Source organism: Monodon monoceros, unplaced genomic scaffold (assembly GCF_005190385.1).
Source record: "Monodon monoceros isolate NGI ecotype Baffin Bay Population unplaced genomic scaffold, NGI_Narwhal_1 Super_Scaffold_20, whole genome shotgun sequence".
Taxonomy (NCBI): domain Eukaryota; kingdom Metazoa; phylum Chordata; class Mammalia; order Artiodactyla; family Monodontidae; genus Monodon; species Monodon monoceros.
The window spans coordinates 29,765,992-29,787,489 of NW_021703777.1; the positions used below are offsets into that span (position 1 = coordinate 29,765,992).

At 32.8% G+C, this 21,498-nt stretch overlaps 1 protein-coding gene across 6 annotated transcripts in view; it reads right to left on the reverse strand.

The window, feature by feature from the left end:
• Positions 1 to 21,498, reverse strand: part of LRBA (LPS responsive beige-like anchor protein) — a 747,970-nt gene that overhangs the window by 586,606 nt on the left and 139,866 nt on the right. For all 6 annotated transcript variants that reach the window (XM_029235039.1, XM_029235041.1, XM_029235037.1 and 3 more), the window contains 5 exons: positions 14,405 to 14,497; positions 13,068 to 13,176; positions 12,206 to 12,287; positions 9,534 to 9,657; positions 9,041 to 9,233 (listed from right to left, as the gene is read on the reverse strand). In XM_029235039.1, coding sequence (XP_029090872.1) covers positions 9,041 to 9,233; positions 9,534 to 9,657; positions 12,206 to 12,287; positions 13,068 to 13,176; positions 14,405 to 14,497 — 601 coding nt within the window. The remainder of the gene's footprint in view (positions 1 to 9,040; positions 9,234 to 9,533; positions 9,658 to 12,205; positions 12,288 to 13,067; positions 13,177 to 14,404; positions 14,498 to 21,498) is intronic.

Here is a 21,498-nt window from a genome sequence, read left to right on the forward strand (position 1 = left end):
TTAAAGTCCGGTTAACCAGAATCTCCCCCACCCCACATGTTTCCTCTTATTAAATTTCCATCTACTGAAGCCCTTCCCCCCATTCCTACCTTGTTCCGTGGCTATAAAATCCCCATTTCTCCTTGCTGTATTCAGAATTAAGCCAATCTCTACACTCAGGTTTTTTTTTCCCCTATTACAAGAGTTCCTGAATAAAATCTAATTTTACTGCTTTAACTATTGTCTGACTCTGGTTCTCTTCAACTATATTTTAAATTAATTTCAATGTATTTTTTAAAAATTACCTCCACTAATTTTTCTGAACAGAGTTTTAGAGAAATCCAGAATATGAAAAGCAAATTAATTCACTCAATTATTTCTTCCTAGAATTTTAAGTGGTCTGATATTCAGATGTTACATCAAAGTTGCAACTTTTGGTCTGAAGCTCACCCCTTTCAGTAAGCAATGCTAGTGAATATAAAAACAAACTTTACTCTTTCATAAAATGATTTTTGAACGACACTTCCTTATTAACACCAAGTGAGGATGCAATTTAAAGAAAGCCTTCCAACCAACTTAGTATTCTCTTAATCTCTATAAATCATACTAACACATGGAAACATTCTAGAATTAATTTAAAAGAAATTTACTTAAAGAAATATTCTTCCCTCCAACTTCTTTAAAGTATGAAAACTTCCATCTAATCAATAATTGTTCCCTATTCCACAACATGCCTAAAAATATACATGTAATAAATACTAAGTTAAGCTCATTTTAATGGGCAATACCAGGTATGTTTTAAATACTTGCACAACAGCTGAGATACACAGAATGCTTGGTGTATACTATTTTAAGCATCTGGCATATATTGAGACAATCTTCAGAGCAACCCTAAAAAGACAGGTAGCATAACCCTCATTTTATATGCATGAAGATAGGAAGCACAACGACATAAAATAGTATCACACAGCTACTAACTTACTAATCTTTTCGTTTTTACAAAGATTAATCTTGACCAATTTTATTTTCTTAAGAACAATCCAGACAGGTACTCTTGTGCAAAGCTAGAATATAAATTCATACCCAAGTTTTTAGATAGCAACTTAGCAATACCTACTAAAACTTTTAAAAACATGTACAGACTCCTAATCGAACCTTAGGAATTTATCCTACAAAATAAGAGACAGTTATATAGGCGCAGGCTCATCACTGCTCAAAACCAAGGGAAAATTAAACTATAGTGCATATGCAATACACTATAATACCTCAGTATATTTTTAAAATATCACCTCCACCAATTTTTCCAAATAAAATTTTGGAGAATGCCAGAATATGAAAAGTAAACTTGAATCATTTATTCAATCATTCCTTCCTAGAACTACATGTGGTCTGATAGCATTCAGACGTTACATCAAAGCTGCAGCTTTTGTTCTTAACTTTACTTCTCCCACAATATTATGCAATATACATATACCTAATAATATGCAGCCATTAAATTCATGTAAGAAGTGTATCATTAATTGAAAGAGTACTGTAAAATAACATAAGTATTATAGTTTTATAAGAAAATAATTATATGTATGTGTATATTTATATACAGAAGACTGTAAAGTCTTGCACCAAAATATTAAGTCATGCACAGGTGATTGGATAAGAGGTGATTTCTGCATTTTGTGTGTATACATTTGCAGTAGGTTCCACATTTCCTACAATGAGCACATATAATTGTACAAATAAAAAAACAATAAATACTATTTGTTTAAAAAATTTGAAGCCAACGAATACTTTAGCAATTAAGTATAAAATACTGGCAATCCATGAAATATGAAAATTTTATAACTCTTGAAATTTCTTACAAGAATACGTAGCTTTTAATTTTATTACATAGACACCATAAACTCACACATACAAACACATGCATGTTTATATTTGCCAGTTTATACCTTGTGATTTTTAAAAATACTTTTAAGAAACCACTTAGTGAATTCTAACAAAACTGATTTCCACATGCTTTTTACCCAATCTAAACTGTACTTTCTTCTTATATAAAATGACTGACATTTATGTTTAAGCCATTTCATCAGACTGTTAACAGCAAATAAATCTAAAGATAATTTAAATAATCCAAGATAACTAAATACTTTACCCCAAATTTATCATCTGGGGAAAAAAATCTAAGTCATATTATATCTTTAAGTCAAGTGAAAAAAACTTTTACTTCTTGATTATTTTAAGTCATAGATCGATTCTACCTTGGCAATATAGGCCGCCTAGACAAAACACAGTTTTAGTTTTATCTGTTTAGAAAAAAATGTTTTTGGACAGTTCTTACAATTCAGAATATATTAAATGCTTTAATCTAAATTTCAATTAAAGACTAGAAGCATTTTAGCGTACCAAGTGAAAACAGTATTATTTAATTACTCAAGATAATGTTCAATTTGAAGCATTAAAAAAAGGTAAAGAAAAAGAGGAATAATAAAAACCTAGAAAACACACAAAGTACAGTTACACTAGAAGAGCCCATTACTGCTTATAAAACCTAGTTCAGCTGTTGGAGGAGAGGGATACAGTGACAAACAGCTTCCCTGCTACAAAGGTGGCAGGATATCTATCAAACTGGACAATAAAATTGCAATTGAGTTTCTTTGGCTTTTTATAGCAGCTACATGTATCCTGATGTAACTCTGCAAAAGCTATCCAATTCTGCAATGTTAGTTTTTTACACACCAGTTCTTTATGAAGAACCATGTTATAAATCTGTGATACTAAGATTTTAAATGACTGCAAACAGGAAAAAATATACATTACTTCAGTATTATATGCATTGAAATATTTGTAAACCTTTAGAATTAATATCTTCAGAGAAAAAAATTTGGTTCCAATAATTTCAGCAGAACTTTTATCAGCATGCTACAAATTGTTCACCTACTTACTCAATCACTTCAGCTCCATCCTAAACTTTATTAAATATTGATTTGAAGAGCTTTAGAGTATAAGTTTTCCATTTTACTTTAAAAACAGATATCAAGATATTAAAATTCAAAAAAATTAACATAGTTACATTCAAATTAATTACTTTATATAAACTTCATTAAAGAGAAAAAAGCTTTTTAATCAATGAAGAAAATTCATAAAAGAGAAATAAAACTGAAAGACATTTATGAAACATTAAAATTAAAGGTGAAAATCACAAGAAGCAACTTGTAACTTTAAGTTTTTCTTTTCCCCCTCATAAAGTAAAGCTTCAGCACTTATTCTTTAAAGTATACTTTAACAGCAAAAAGAGACAGGTGTAGTTTTACTCAGACAAAATACTCTACATGAACTTAATCACTGTTTACTCCATTTTATAACTGTAATCCTAAAACTTGAGCCAAAGACTGGTTCTTGGCTCAAAGTAGGCAAAAGAAGCCTCTCCATAAAGTAACTATTTTCCTTGCAAAGGTTTTAAGATCTGTTTAAGCCCTAAGTCACTGGAGTAAAGAAAAATATGAACTAATTTTATATATATATAAATTCACACAGGAAACTTAAAGCCTGTTTTGGGTTTCTTGTGTATAAATTTGAGTCTAAAAAATACTGATTTCAGATACTTCATAAGAAAAGTAGTTTATATTTCTTCCTTTAACATTTTCTGTGCCTTAAAATATGCTCCCAGAAAGAAAAAATACATTTTCCTTTATGATAAAAAATATATTAAGGGGTCATAACTGGGGTCCATATTTAATTTACATAGACTTCTTCTATCTTCATTATGCTTTCTAAAGAGTATATTATTATTATTAGCATCTTAATGTGAAAGTGGGAAGGGGATAATTTTATAGAAGTTACTCAAAATAATTCCCTGTACAATCTGAGGGGCCCTCAAAATTTAGAGTACATAAGAAGGACTTATTTTAAAATGCAGATTTCTAGGAACATACCACGAGATTCAGATTAGGATTCTGAGGTGGGGTCCAAGAAACTAGAAGATGTACATCCCAAGTTCCTCTGACGAGATAATCCCTAAAACATACTGTGTGTGATTCTGACATAGACTCAGATAGACAAAGACATAGATTCTGACATAAGTAATTTAAAGACAGCTGCTACAGCTATTTCCTGGGTCGTGGATAAGAGAAGACTGAGGCACTAAGGCACACACAGGGTGGCATGGCGCCACATGACAGTGGAACCAAATAGCCCTAAACAATGATGGCATAGTTCTTCCTCCTCCTTCCTGAAACAAATATTTAACATGCAACTGCCAAGCACTCAGCACTATGCACAGTTACGGGAGATATGACGAAGTATAAAACCCTTCATCCCTGCTGAGAGCTTACAATTAACAGCCACTTTTGACCAAGAATATAATATGAGAGTTATTACAGGATCATACTTGCTTAAATAAATACTAGTCTACATTTCCTATATGACACATTACTGCTCTTCTTCATGTACTTTACACACCCCCAAGCAAACCAAACAATTCCACATGCTTTTCCCTCAGGGAAATCATCTATGCACCTCTGCTTATGCCAATTCCTCCACCAGTGATTCTCATCACCCCAGTCTCTACGTACCCAAATCTTATTTATAACCCTTCAAGGTTGTAGTCAAATGACATCCATTCTACAAACCTCTCAAAGGCCCTCTCCTTTCACTGTGAACCTCTCTTCTAGGACACTTATTGCTTCCTGCCCTGTCTTTCAGTACATGTATTATCTCCCATATTAGAAAGTAACTTCTTTCAGGATAAGATCTGTTCCGGATTCATCTTTCTATCTTTCGTAGTAAACCTGAAGGTACTCAACTAGAAGAAGACAGGAAAAACAAAAGGGAGGAGTGTTAAGAACAAAAAGAGGAAACATAAAGGTAGAAAGGGGAAGAAAAGAGGTGGGCCACTGGAGTAAGACCTAGACACAGAGTGACTGAAAATGAGTAAGAGAGCCCATGGAGGGTCTGACCAACAGACAGGGGAGAGGGGGGAAGGGAGCAGAGACAAAACAAATATAAACAGAGAAAAAGAAGAGGTTGGGGAGGGGTGGGGAGAGAGAAGATAGGGGGTACAGAAAGGGTGGAGGAACACTGGAGGGAAAAACAAAGAAAGAGAAGGAGAGGGATGGGAAAGAAGGAGATGGTGGCTAAAAGAAGAAACAGAGAAATAAGCAAAGAGGGAGCAAGCTAGCTAGGCAGTGATAGAGGGTAGCACAGACTGCACCAGGTACCCACAGTCAATGCCAGTGCAGGGAGCTGGGTGGTGATTCGTTGGATATTGGGAAGAGGAAGAAAGTAGGGGGAAGAGAGGGAGTGAGGAAGTGGGGGGAAAGAGGTTAGGGGAGAAGGAGAGAGAGGAGAGAGAAGGGGGGTATTAAAACCTTTGCCTTTGAGCACCTGAATTATTCATAGCAGTGAAAATGAATGAAGCAAAGCTATATGTAACAATAAGAAAGAATCTTAGAGACAAAAGGTTTGATGAGAAAAAATAAGTAACAAAGAGCTCACACAGTACAACGTCCCTTTCATAAAATACAGAAACAGGTAAAATGAGAGATTATATTATTTAGGAATACATTTTTTTAACTTTTTCAAGAAGGGAATAATAAACACTAATTCAAAATGGTGATTAGATTTGGGTTGAGGAGGGTAGTTATTAGAAAGGGAGAACCTTTTTTAAGTTGGGTAGTCAACACAGCTTCCTTTATAACACTTCATAGCATATATGCCATGCAAATTATTTTAGACGTAATTAATTCTTCATTTTAAAAGCTATATTTATACCAAACATGAAGTGACTAGGGCCTTAACTAGTATGCTGGCAGTAAGAATGAGAACAAAAGAATTAACAGGAGGAATGACAGAACTATAACAAAGGAAAATAGTCGTTTAATTCTATTTCCTGTGATTTCACTCATTAACTCCTAACTTCAGATATACACATATATTACCACATTTACCATTTTTAGATTAGACATCAATGGTTAAGAAAAGTTTAGAAACTTCCCTGAGTTTACACAACTAAAAATTACTATAAATCAGAATTCAAACCCAGGACTATCCTGTCTCCAAAGCGCATGTTCTCTTCATTACTTACACAAATAGACTGGTGACTGGATATAATATTTAGCCATAAATGCTCAATAGCTCAAAGGTGCCTGAGATTTCTCCAAGTCTGACTCTTTTGTTTTGTGGACGAGACTAGGCTATTGGACCTAAATAGCCTATCATTTCAGTTCTCAAGCATTTTAGTCTCAGGATCCAAAGTACTGGTACCTCCCAAAAATCTTTACTTATATGGGGTATGTCTATTACTAGCTACCATATTAGAAATTAAAACTACGAAATTCTACAAATATTAATTCATTTCAAAAAAGCAATAAACCCAGTAAATGTTAATATAAATATTTTTTGAAAAATGATTTTTTCAAAACAATAATAATAATAATGAGAAGAACGCTATTATTTCATATTTTTGCAAATCTCTTTCAATTCTGGTTTAATAGAAGATGGCTACATTCTAATATATGTTTTTGTATTCAATCTGTTGTATTACATTGTTTTGGTTGCAGTACATGAAAAAAATCCATCCTCTAACTAGTTACGTAGCTGGAAAAGGAGGACCTCACCACTCCCTGAAATGGTCTCCTGGGCTCCCAAGGTCTTCAGGCTGTACTTCAAGAATTACTGCTCTAAAGGTTACATTCCTTTAGCCATTCTTCCTAAGGACACGACAAACTGGAGTGTATACAAAAGTGCTGAATTAACATAGAATATGTAGAAATTTTTTAAAATCTAATTTATATGGGCACTTCCCTAACTGAGAATTCTCCCAGATATACCTGAAGTCCAATCCAAATTACGTGAAACCAAAACTCAACCGTTTTTCTCATTATCTCTTGTAAAGGGAAAAATAATACTAGCAGAAAATCAGTCCAGACTGCAGTAGCCCACTACAACCGAAACCAGAATAGGTGGGCATCAGCACAAACTAAAGTAAGTTAGACAAGAGGTGGCAAAACATTTCTGTGAAGTGCCAAATAGTAAATATTTTAGGCTTGGGAGCCAAAGAGTCTCTGTCACAAATACTCAATGCTTTTAACATGAAAGCAGTCTTAGAAAATACATAAATAAATACAGGTGGCTGTATTTCAATAAAAATTTATTTACAGAAACAGGCCAGGCCAGATTTGGCCCTCAGGCCATGCTTGGCTGAACCCTGCCTTAGGGGGTCAGCTTAAAACTGGTCAGCTTAAAAATGTAGTGACTAAAACAAAGCCATTTTATAAAATCACATCTTTGCCTCATTTAGCACTGGATTATTCTCAAACATAAATCTGTAGAGTAATATCTTCCAATCTAAGATATCTTTGTAAATCCTTATGATAATAACACACCTTCCTCTCACTGAAGAAGGAGGAAGAAGAATGAATAACTCTTAAGTACTTACAAATAGCTAAAAGTTATTCAAACACCCAAAAACATATATTTAGGAAATGACAATATATTCCAATAGAATGGCAAAATATTCCAGAGTAATAACTATGATAGTCAATAAAACATTTAAAGATATACCAAATTTATCAATTCTGTTCTTTATCCTTCTAGTCAATTTATAATTAATATTTATTTGTTAACTATATTCCTTCTGTGTATATATAGAAAGAGTTCTTAAACAAGATATAAAAACCATAAACCATAATAGAAACTAATAAATTTTACTACATTAATTATTTGAAATGTAAAATTTCCTCAGAAGACACAAACATAAAACTCCAAACATAAACAGACAAGCAACAAATTGACAGAAGACATTCATAAACAATATAGGTAGCAAAGGATTAAGACCAAGAATACATGAAGAACTCCCACAAAACAACAAAAAAATGAAAATTAGTATTATGGAAACACAGCATTTAAAATTCATCAAATTTGCAAAATTTTTTAAACTCTAGCCATAACAAGTGATAAGGTGATATGAAGCCATGAGATTTATACATTGCTGGCAAGAATGTAAACTGATATACCACTCTGGAAAAGGAATTGCATTACCTTGTAATGTTTAACATCTGCACACTACAAATCATCAATTCTACTTCTAGGAACATATAGAGAGAGAAACTTCCCAATATATACAAAACACATCAAAAATGCTCATCAACTGGTAAGCAGATAAAGTCATACCATGGAATACATACAATTGAGAAAACTGACCAACTACACTGGTCAATATGGATGAATCTCAAACAATGATAAGTAAAAATAGCAAGTTGCAGGAAAATGCATTTAATACAATACCGTTCATATTAAGTATACACATGAAAAATAAAATTCTTTAGTGTGTTGTCTATGTGTTTCTATAGTTAAAACATAAATAAGACACAGAAATAATGAAAACACCAAATTCAGGTGAGTGGAAGAAGAGAGAGGGGTTGAAAATGGTAGACAAAGCAATTGGGATAGGGAACCCAATTCCATAAACACTGGTAGGTACATTATTCCTTATACTTTTTTGTATGTCTAGGACATTTCATTAATATTTTTAAACAAAAGCTATACATAAATAACTAACACTGGCTTAAGTTTAAAAAAAGAGAGAGATTAGTGATTCTTCTAAACCAGTTCTTTAACTGACTGCAACATGAGCAAAGGCAAAATTAGCCAGAGCTTTTTGTTTCGTCAACCACCTTATACTACTAAAATAACTTCTCATCTTTGAATATTGTACGCCACCTTGTGTTCAAAAAGTTTCAAAATACTACAGATTTCAGAGAACCATATCTTGAAAATGGCTACTTGAAAATATAAATTCCTTCATGCTGTGTTGTAAGGTTTCACTTTATCAACTTAAGCACGCATGAAAATGACATTTGGAACAAAACTATTTTGATAGAGAAGAAGTTGGAAATATTTTATATTTCTTTTAGTTATTCCCTTTTTTAGTTGTTCACTTCACTGCATTTCCAGAGAATAATCTGCCTTTTTTCCTTGATTCTAAGTATATAAAATTTTGTTGAAGAATAAAACTCAAAATTACAGACATTTAAAATGCTAAAATACACTTTCATTTTAAAAAACTTACCTTTGAATGTGTGATTGATAAAGTGTCTACCCACACACGCCAGCCACCCCACTCATATTTGATTGCATGGTAAAGTAGGATTCGGAATATGGCATATACCATTTCTGTTATCTTTTGCTCATCTGAATTCTTAGGATTAAAATAGCAGAGAGAAAGCATCCACTCTTGCCACACAGAACACTGTAGCAAGCTCCTGAAAATTGTAAGAGGACTTGGAATTACTTAAAAAATAAATCACCTGAAAGAATTCTAAAAATGTAAAAGTTTAAAACAAAATAAACAAAACAACCACCTTTATTATGCATCGAAAACAATTAAACAGTGTGGTATTGAAAGCTCAATTAACTGTTTGGTACATTACTTGTATACCTTAATGAAAAAAGCATATAGAAAATTCATTTCATGGTATTTAAAGCAATTTTTCTTAGAAAAAATGGCATTATTCAAAGCTAGACTTGAATATTGCAAATAAATGCTTTCTGATCCTGCTTACCTTCTATTTTCTCTGCTGTTATTAAAAAGTTTAATCATGTCAGAAAGAAAGGCTCTGCGAACTTCCATGCTCTCTGGGCACTGGGGAGAATTTCGAAGTAGGGTTGCAATTACTTTTAGTATCTCTGTAAGACAATTCATAAACTAGTAAAAAACAAAACATTACAAAAAATTCATAATGTAATATCATCAGTATATTTCAATTTCTTTCATTTCCCTGACATAAATGTCTACTGAAAACATCCTCTTCTGTGTTATAAAAAAAAAAATCACCTGCAGCCAAGACTGACAATACATAGAAAACATCCACAAACAAGAAAGGAATTTTTTAATTTTGTCATTAGAATGTATAAAGCTAAATTTTAAAAGGTTATAATAAATGAAATTAAATTGTAAACAATTAAATGACGGTAAAATTGCAGACACCTCTCCCTTATCTCTGCCAGTTAGTAAAGCTGACCTTAAAAATATCTGTATATAATCAAAATCTCAGAAAAAAGAGAATAAATTCTCAGCTTCTTCAACAAAATCTATACTATGCACATACTCTTTCCTTTATCATTGTGAATTTTAAAAGCTATCAAGATTTCCTTCCATAATTCTAAATCTAAAATTAGATACAAAAATATCAAAAGGAAATTAAAACCTATTTAACACCCCGAACAAATAAAACTGCTACCGTAATGGTCTTAAATATAATGCTGTATAAATTTCTAGTACTAACTTTAAGAAAAGAAATTCTTTTAATACTGAGATACGGAACTTTAAAGAAACAAAAACAGCTATAACCCTGAATTTAAAATTAAATAATATGTCAAAGTTTTACCCAATTAAAAATTGAGGCTTGCTAAACCAGCACTTTGCCAAGGTTTTTGGTCATTCTGAAGCAACAAGTTCAAAATATCAGATATGAAGGTACTTTATCATAAATTTAATGATATTTTAGGAGCAATTTCTGAACTCTTCAAATGACAAATTCAAATTTTCTCTACCTGCACAATGATTACAATGATGATAATCATAATAATGATAATGACGATAATAGCCACTAATTTTGAGGATATACTATTGTGAGACAAAATATTTAAGAAAACACAGGTATTAATACATTTAATCCTTATACAATGATAGGTTGATACTACCATTATCCCCATTTTAGAGACAATAAAACTAAGGAACACCTAAATTAATTAATTTACCCAAAAATCACATAACTATTAAGACATGTAGACAAGATTGAAAAGCTAGACGTCCTATGTTTTTAAACACCACATTACACTGCCTATCTTTTCTGCCAGTATATTACATAGATAATATATTTTAAAATTCTTACTTTAGTAAGTCATTTTTCCATAGCTACATAAAATACATTTTATATTATATATATAAAATCAAGGTATTTTTGGGACTTCTCTGGTGGTCCAGCAGTTAAGACTCTGCACTGCCAATGCAGGGGGCCTGGGTTCGATCCCTGATCAGGGAACTAGATCCTGCATACCACAACTAAAAGATGTCGCATGCCGCAACTAAAGATGCCACATGCCAACTAAAAGATTCCACACGCCGCAATGAAGATCCCGTGTGCCGCAACTAAGACGCAGTTGCCGCCAAATAAATAAATAAACATTTTAAAAATAATAAAATAAAGGTATTTTCCTTTTTTACTCTCTAAAATAATGACACCACATCTCCCTAAAGGCTGAGAAAAATTAACCATGTGACATGTGTTTTTAAAATTAGTACTGAGAGTACCACAAACATGACCATAACTCACCACACAAAAAGTAATTAAATTTTGAAACTCTACAGTTATTTTAATATCAATAATCTTAAAAAGCAAGATGAGAAATGTACACGTTTTATAAGTGTTTAAGAACTCTAAATATCAAAAGAAAAGACTGGTAACCAAGACTAAGTGCATAAACAATAAAGAAGATGGAAAATTTTCAATTCCAAACTTGGTATTCTTAACTTGACAGTAATTTAAGATGAAAGCTACCTCCATGGTCCATGTAACTTAGCCTGACATCACTAAATAGTGCAACCAAAACTTTACCAAAAATCTGAACATATATTAAAAACCCAAGATCTTATGCATATAATTCTTCAAAACCTCTATATAAACATTTCCACATAACCTAAAGTCAATGTGAAGTTATATTCAACATCAAACACAAATAAAACTAGTATTATATTAATGCCTATAATGAAATATTATTTGAACAATGTGTTTTCAACAATACCAACTTCAGGTTCTTCAGTGATTTTCCTTTTTAGTAGCAAAATCTACTTATAAAAGTATAAAAAGGAAGGGAGTGGGAGAAGGTGCTCAAAGAGTACAAACTTCCAGTTATAAGGTGAATAAGCTCTGTGTATGTAATGTATAACCTGGAGACCACAGTTAACTATACCGTATTATGTATCTGAAAGTTGCTAAGGGAGTCGATCTTAAAAGTTTTCACTACACGTAACACAAAAAAAATAACTGTGTGAAGTGATGGATGTGTTAACTAACCTTACTGTGGTAATCACTTCACAACATATACATATATCAAGTTATTAGATTGTACATCTTAAAAGTACACAATGTTCTATGTCAATTATATTACAATAAAGGTGGAAAAACAAATAGCAAATATCAAAAAAATAAATAAAAGTATGTTAAATACATACGAGGATTTTGTATCTTAACTGAAGAATCAGGATCTGGATGCTGTTTATGTATCACCTGAGTACAAATCTGTTCTATAAGAATCTACAGAAATGAAACAATAGATTGTATTAGCATAATCACTGTATTACCATCACTATTTATGAACTTTAAGTACAACACTAAACAACATTAAGTATACAGTCCAGTATTGTCATGCTAAATATCTCTTGCATTATATGGAATAAATAATTTCAACATTGTAACTCTACTTTTACTCGATTATAAAATGAGACATTGGGACTTCCCTGGTGGCACAGTGCTTAAGAATCTGCCTGCCAACGCAGGGGACATGGGTTCGAGCCCTGGGCCGGGAAGATCCCACATGCTGAGGTGCAACTAAGCCTGTGCACCACAACTACTGAGTCTGCACTCTAGAGCCCATGAGCCACAACTACTGAGGCCGCGTGCCACAACTACTGAAGCCCACACACCTAGACCCCATGCTCTGCAACAAGAGAAGCCACTGCAATAAGAAGCCTGCGCACCGCAACAAAGAGTAGGCCCCGCTTGCTGCAACTAGAGACAGCCCGCATGCAGCAACGAAGACCCAACGCGGCCAAAAATAAATAAATAAATTTTTTTTAAAAAAGAGAGACATCAAACAGTCAATACAATGGAGAAAATACTTAAACAGAGATGTCCACACTGTTTAGAAATTCACCGAATAATAGATTTATTAAGATGCAGCCACATTTCCTTTATATAGCTAGTTTCAAAATCGTACATCAAACCTAAATGATCTTATTTCATCTAGACACCAACTCAATTACACAGGTATTTTCATAAGAAATTAGGAAGATTAAATTCTAACTACATTCCTACCTCAAATAGGACATTATATGTGGTCATTGTGATTAAATTTGTCTGAAGCATGAGTCTTTCAGCTAGCAATGAAAACAATCCATGTCCAAGCATGACTTCAGCTTTTCTTCTGCAATTACATAGAAAAAAGAAAATCAAATGCAGAGTTTTATTATTCACTATTTAGTATGCATGCTGATGAAGGAGACACAAAAATGTTTTTCACATTATTAACAAATTCCAACTCAATAATGCCCCAATTTTCTTACACCTAGAACTTATAAGGCCGCAAAATCTTTAATAGAGAAATACAAACTACAAATACATAGCCACAATTAAAGTTTTAAAAAAATATGACTGGCTATGCCACAGCACAGCAAAAACTGTCACCAAAATCTTCAAAACAATTATTTATTAACCAGCTGCTTCTCTCCATTAGCCATGAGCTAAGCTCTACCTTAAATAATAATCTAAAGCCGACGAAGTAAAGTAGAAAAACAATGTGGAAGAAAAGGTAGAAGACGTGCAAGAGAATTTTTAAACGAATACTGTAAAGATAAATATATCAATACTAAATTAAACTTCTAAGCAAAACTTTAGAAACTGAAGGATCACAAACTTAATTCTACCCCTGGGTTTATCAAATGTTTTCTGCAAATGACCGGATATTATATATTTTAGGTTTTGTGGACCATATGTTCTCTGTAGTAACAAATCAACACTGCTGTTATAATGTATAGACAGCCATAGATAATATAATAAGCAAATAAATGATTGCGGCTGTGTTCCAATGAAACTTTATTTACAGTCAGCCAGCTGGATTCAAAATAAAGATTACAAGTTTATCAATACTTTTCTACCACCAAAATTGTTCATTTTGGACAAATTTGGTGGTGTCCATTTCTGGTATAAGGAACAATAGGTAGGACATGAATATCTGTATTCAGCTAAGACAAAAGGAAACATGGGAGTTTCAGTTTTTAGTTACACATACAGCAGAACACAGCATGTGACAAATAACCAGGTTACTATGTTAGCTTTATAGTAAAAAGCAAATAATGATCAAGCCACCTGAAACGAAGTCCTTACCTAGATTTACCTAGAATTCAACTTATACAAATGTATTCTTACAATAAACAACAAAAAAGGAAAATTTAAATAAAAACATAAACCATATACTCCTGCTCCCTACTTCATTTTTAATGTGTAGAAATGGGATTAAATTTATATAGCATTTTATGAATAAAAATAAATAAAAGATAGACGAGGGGAACCACAGAACGTAAATACTATTCCCAAGATTTATAAAATAAATATGTAATATACAGCAGTCCATTTTAGATTTCATGCATACTCACTTTGGGGCCAGGTGTTTTAAAAAATAGCCCATTGCCTTGAGAGCTTGTACTCTGATTCCTTCACTTGTTGATGCCATAAGTTTATAGATAACTCTGAATAAATAAAAATTAAAAACAAATTACTATGAGTATATATTTCAAAAGTAAATACCTAAGATATACTCGTGTATATTTTTTCATATAGTCACATAATTTTAAACCTAACTTCAAGTAAGATATGGGTGAATTTAATATACATTTCTGACATTTAAAAACTTGTTTATCAACTACATGTTGTCTTCAAGAAACCACTTTAAATATAGACACATATAAAAAGTAAATGAATGGATAAAAATATACCATGTTAATTTAACACTAATCAAAAAGCAAGAGCAGCTATATTAATTTCAGAAAGAGAAGACTTCAAAGTAAGGAAAGTTATCAGGGATAAAGAAGGGCATTACATCATGATAAAGGGGTCAATTCTCCAATATGACATAACAATCCTTAACATGTATGCACCTAACTATAGAGCCTAAAACTGTGTGGCAAAAACTGACAGAACTGCAAGGAGAAACAGATGAATCTATTATCATAGTTGGAGATTGCAAAACCCCTTTCTCAAAAATGGACAGATCCAGCAGGCAGAAAATCAGTAAGGACATAGTTAACCTCAAAAATACCATCAATCAACAGGATATAACTGACATCTATAGACTACTTCATTCTACAATAGTAGGATACACATTTTTCTCCAGCTCACATGGAACATTCACCAAGTAGACCACATCCAGGGCCATAAAACACACATAATCAACAAATATAAAGACTGGAAATTATATAAAGTTTGCTCTCAGACCACAATGGAATTAAATTAGAAATCAGTAACAGAAAGATAACTGAAAAACCCCAAAATACTTGGATTAAACAACATACCTCTAAATAGCATGTGGGTCAAAGAAGAAATCTCAAAAAATTAAAAGTATTTTCAACAAAATGAAAATGAAAGCACTACTTATAAAAATCTCTGGGATGTTGCAAAAGCAGTGTTTACAGGAAAATTTATAGCACTGAATGCATATATTAGAAAAGAAGAAAGATCTGAAATCAATAACATAAGTTTTCACTCTAGGACACCTGGAAGAGAAAATTCAATTCAAAGTAAGCAGTAGAAAATTAATAAGTATTAGAGTAGAAATCAATAAAATAGAAAATAAAAAATCAATAGAGAAAAATCAACAAAACCAAAAGCTGCTTCTTCAAAAAGATCAATAAAATCAGTAAGCTTCTATCCAAGCTAAGGAAAAAGAGAAAGGATGTAATTTACTAATATCAGAAATGAAAGCAGGGCTATCCCTACAGAGTATTAGTGCTACTGATGCTACCTGACTTCAAGACTTACTGTAAAGCTACAGTAATCAAGATAGTGTGGTACTGGTAAAAGAATACACAAATAGATCAACAGAGAGCCTAGAAATAGACCCACATAAATCTAGTCAACCAATCTTTGACAAAAGAGGAGCACAAGCAAGACAATTAACAAAGATATTCTTTTCAACAAATGATGCTGAAACAACAGGACATCCACATCTAACAAATGAATCTAGACACAGACTTTACACCCTTCATAAAAATTAACTCAAACGTGGATGGATCTAGAGACTGTCATACAGAGTGAAGTAAGTCAGAAAAAGAAAAACAGATATCGTATATTAACGCATATATGTGGAACCTAGAAAAAGGGTACAGATGAACCGGTTTGCAGGGCAGAAACTGAGACACAGATGTAGAGAACAAACATATGGACACCAAGGGGGGAAAGCTGCAGGGGGTGGGGGTGGTGATGTGCTGAATTGGGAGATTGGGATTGACATGTATACACTGATGGGTACAAAATGGATGACTAATAAGAACCTGCTGTATAAAAAAATAAATAAAATTAAATTAAAAAAAAAATTAACTCAAAATGGACCTCAATGTAAAATGCAAAACCATAAAACTCCTAGAACACAACAGAGAAAACCTAGATGACCTTGGGTATGGTGATGTCTTTTTACTTACAACACCAAAGACATGATCCACAATAAAAATAAATGATTAGCTGGACTTCATTAAAATTAAAAACTGCTCTGCAAATGACTGTATCAAGAGAATTAGAAGACAAGGCATTGACTAAGAGAAAATACTTGCAAAGGAAACATCTGATAAAGCACTGTTATCCAAAATATGCAAAGAACTCTAAAACTCAACAATAAGAAAACAAACAACTGGATTTTTTTAAAAATAGGCCAAAGAACTTAATAGATACCTTGACTAACCAAGATGGAGTAAGGATAATACAGCCTTTCTATTTTGTGTATTAGAACCACAACTATAGAAAAAACACAAAAAGCAACCTCCAAAGTACTCCAAAGACTAAACAAAACTAGGTGCATTGGGGTAGGGGAGTTAATACTTGCTGATTACCCATTTCAGAGGTAAGAGTCTCAATTTTCAATTTTCTTTTGTAAATATAACCCATAAGTGGGTCCCTGTCTCAGAGTTCGTTTCTGTCAGAAGGTCAGGTAGCTAATATTCTGAGAAAAACTGTCCTTCTGGTTAGAGGAACTAAGAAAATGGGTCCTTATAGGCTAGAGAGAGTCATGAATAGGAGCAAACAGGAGAGAAGGATCATCAAAATCTGTGTAAAAACCTGCAAAAGCCCTAAACTGACCCAAGAGATGCAATGTATGGGGCAGACTCAGACCAGAATAATAATTTAATATTCTAAATTGAAAGAAGACCTGAATTATCACCCAATTCTCAGCCTAATCCCTGAGTAGTGCATGTACCAGAAAAACCCAAAGCAAGACAAGAGAGGTTTTAAAAATGAAGTCCCATCAGAACCACCATCCACAAAGGACAGGCAGAACTTGCAGACTGACCCTTCTTGCTAAAATAAACCAAAACAAAACAAATCAACATTTGTTAACAGATCATAACAAGTCCCAGAGTTGATTTAAAAAAAAAGATAACACAACATCCATGATAGATTAAAAAACACTTAATGTACAAAGAACAAAGAAAATGTGACAATTTCTCATGGGAAAACACAATGAACAGATGCTGATGGGATAGGCAATTCTTGCAATTATCCCACAAAGATTTTAAAGCTATTATAACTATGCTCCAGAAGGTAAAAGTAAACATAGTCTAAGTGGATCAGAAAACAAAGTTCTCATCAAAAGAAAGTATAAAAATTAACTGTATTGAAATTATACAACTGAAATGTACAAGAGCTGAAATATTCATGAGATGGGCTCAACATCAAAATAGAAAAAACAAAGAAGAAGTTTATAAACTTGAAGATCAAGTTTATCATACATGTCAAATTTCTATATCAATAGAAAGTATCAAATCTGAAGAACAGAGACAAAAATGATTGAAATAAACTAAAAGGAAGCTGAGGGAGATGTGCATTAAGACCTCTAATATTCAAGCCACTAGAAATCCTGAAACAAAAAAATATTTTAAAATAAGAGCATAAAACTCCTCAGACTTGGTGATAAAAACAAAGAAAATGAAATTTCAGGGAGTATGGTTGGGGAAGAACGAAAGAACGTGTCCTGAAAGCAAATATAAAAATCCAATACATTATATTTAGCAGAGAAAGATTTGATTTATCATAGGTTTCTTCTTCGAAATCATGGAGGTCAACAGACAGCGGGAAAATAGTATTGAAAGAACAAAAACTAGAAACAGAGAATTCTACATGCAGCAAAAATATCCTTGGGCAAAGGCCAAATAAAAGCATTTTCAGAAGAAAAACTAAGAAATCATGTTTCCAGCAAAACTACTCAACAAGAAATGCTTCCTTCATGAATTAAGGGTAAAAGAATTATAGATATCTGAATAAACATAAGTTTTTTCTCCTCTTAAATTCTTTAAACTACATATTACAAGTGAAATTAAAAATTATAACATTGTCTAGAGAGGCTTATGATACATTAGATACAAAAAGGAACAATGGTGGAGCTTAAAGGTATCAATATACTTGCAGTGGTTCTATATTTTATTTGAAGACACAGAATATTAACTCTAGGTATACTGTGAAATCTCTAAAGCAGCCAATAAAAATTTACACAAAGAGATAGATCCAAAACCTAATAGAAATTAATTTTCAAAGAATTCAAATACAAAGCAAAGGAAAAACAAAGGAAAAATTATACTGAGACAAATAAATAACAAAACACTAGATGCAAATAAAGCTATAATCAATAATTACATTAAAAGTAAATAGTCAAAACACAATGAAAAGACTAAGTGCCTCAGAGTACATTTTAAAAAATAAAACATCCAACTACACTGTGTGTATTAGTCATTGTTTTCTATAGAAGGAGAACCAACAGATTGTGTATATATACAGAGAGAGACAGATATTTATTTTAAAGAACTGGCTCACACAACTATGGAGGCTAAGTCCAAAATCTGCAGGATAGACAAGTACTCTGGAGGTTGAGGAAAACATAACCCAAGTCCAAAGGCATTGTGTTGGTAGAATTCCTTTTTATTTTATTAATGCCTTCAACTGATTTGATAGGCCCACCCACATTATAGATGGTAACCTGCTTTACTCAAGGTCTGCCAACTTAAATGTTGACCACATTCAAAAAATGATTTCACAAAAATATCCAGGATAATGTCTGACCAAATATCAAGGAACTACGGCCCAGCCAGTTGACACAAAATTATCCATCACACTGTGTACATAAGAAATTCAACTAACTATAAAGATATAGATAAATTAAAATGGAAAAAAAAGATATACTATGCAAACACAGAGCAAAAGAAAGCTGGATTAGCCATATAAATATCAAACTAAGTAGATTTCAGATCAAGAAACATTTCCAGGTGGAAAAAAAGGAAAAAACATAATTATAAAAGCATTAATTCCCCAACAAGGCATAAAAATCCTCAATGTAGATATACTTAATATCTGACTTAAAATACCTGAAGCAAAAAATGATAAAAACACAAAGAAAGAAAAAGAGAAAAAAGCATATTTATAGTCAGAGATTTCAATAATCGTATCTCAATAAATGACAGAACAAGTAGACAAAGAAGCAGTAATGGCACAGAAGATTTGAAAAACGGTATCAACCAACTTGACAAGCCTACTTGACATTTATAGAACACTCCATCCAACAAAACAACATCAAAATACATGTACTTTTCTGGTGTGCATGGAACATTTACCCAGATATACCATATGCTGGACCATAAAGCAAGTCTCAATAAATTTTAAAGGATTCAAGTCATACAAAGATCCTCATAGACCAAAATGAAATTAAATTAAAATTCAAACAGGGACTTCCCTGGTGGTCCAGTGGCTAAGACTCCACGCTCCCAATGCACAGGGCTAGGGTTCGATCCTCTGTCAGGGAATTAAATCCCACATGCCACAACTAAGACCATATGCAGCCAAATAAATAAATAAATATTTTTTAAAAAAAGAAAAGAATCCCATGGCCAAGTTAGCATAGGAAGCCCAGGGATTAACGATTAAAAAAAAAAATTAAAATTCAAACATAAAAAGATCTCTGGAATATACTTCTAAATAACACATGGATAAAACAAGAAATGAAAAGAAAAAAGTATTTCGAACTGAATAAAAATGACATTAAACTGAAAGTGCTTAGGAAGAAATTTAAAGCACTAAATACTTATATTCAAAAAGAAGAAAGATCTCAAAACAGTGACAATGAATAAATTTGATTAACCTCTAGCCAGATTGATTTGGAAAAAAGAAAGAAGAAAACGTATTAGTGTCAGAAATGAGAGAGGTAAAATCACCACAGGCTTCTCAGATATTTAAATGAAAATAAAGGAACAACTTTATGTCAATAAATTTGACAGTTTAAATGAAACAGACAATTCCTTGATAGAAACTTACCAATACTTATCAAAGAATAAACAGATAACCTAAACAGCCCTATATCTATTAAGAAAATTGAATTTGTAGCTAAAAACATCCCTACAAAGAAAATTCCACTCCTAGCTAACTTCACTGGTAACTTTTAGCAAACACTTAAAGAATAAATAATAATAATTCTATACAAACTCTTCAAGAAAATTAAAGAGTAGGGAATATTTCCCAAATCATTCTATGAGGTCAGCACTTACTCTGGCACTTAAATCAGCAGACTTTGAATATAACAAATTACCCTTCATAATGTGGGTGCCTCATCCTAACAGTTGAAGGCTTTAATAGAAAAAAAGAAAGGACCTCCCTAGAGGAAGAGGGAATACTGCCAGCAGACTGCCTTTGGACTCAAACTGCAACATCAACTCTTATCTGGGTCTCCACCTGCCAGCCTGCAAATTTTGGAGGCTTCCACAATCACATCAGCCAATTCCTTAACATAAATCTCAATACCCCTCCCTCCGTCCGTCCCTCCCTCTCTCTCTCTCTCTCTCCCCCTCCCTCTCTCTCAGGCATACGCACACACACCCACACCCACACCCTTTTGGTTCTGTTTCTCTGCGAATCTCTGAAAATACACTCCTTAAGTATAATGTATAAAGTCATCTTCTATCTTACAGAGAATAAGTACTGAAAGGTAACAAATAAAAACTTTGTAATAGAGGATTGATATGGGAAATTTATTATAACTAAATCAGTAAATTAGTTACTGTAGCTGATCATCCAGCAAAGTAGCTGTTAAACTTTTGTAGCCCAAAAACCTTCTCATTAAACGAAAGATTTAAAACAAAAGTATTTTCTTTCGTTACGATGATTGTTGCAGACTGAATGTGTGCTCCTCAATTCACATGTTAAAGCCCTAAGCCCCGCAGTGGCCGTATTTGGAGATGGGGCCTATAAGAAATCAATTAAGATTGAATGAGGTCATAAGGGCGGGTCCCTGATTCGACAGGATCAGCGTCCTTATAAAAAAAAAAAAGACTAAAGAGCTTGCTCTCTCTCTCTTTCTGTTCGTGCACACACACAAAAAATCATGTGAACATACAACAAGGTGGCTGTGTACAACCCAAAGGGAAAGCCCTCACCAGACACCAACCCTGCTGGCACCTTGATCTTGGGCTTACAGTCTCCAGGACTATGGGAAAACAAATTT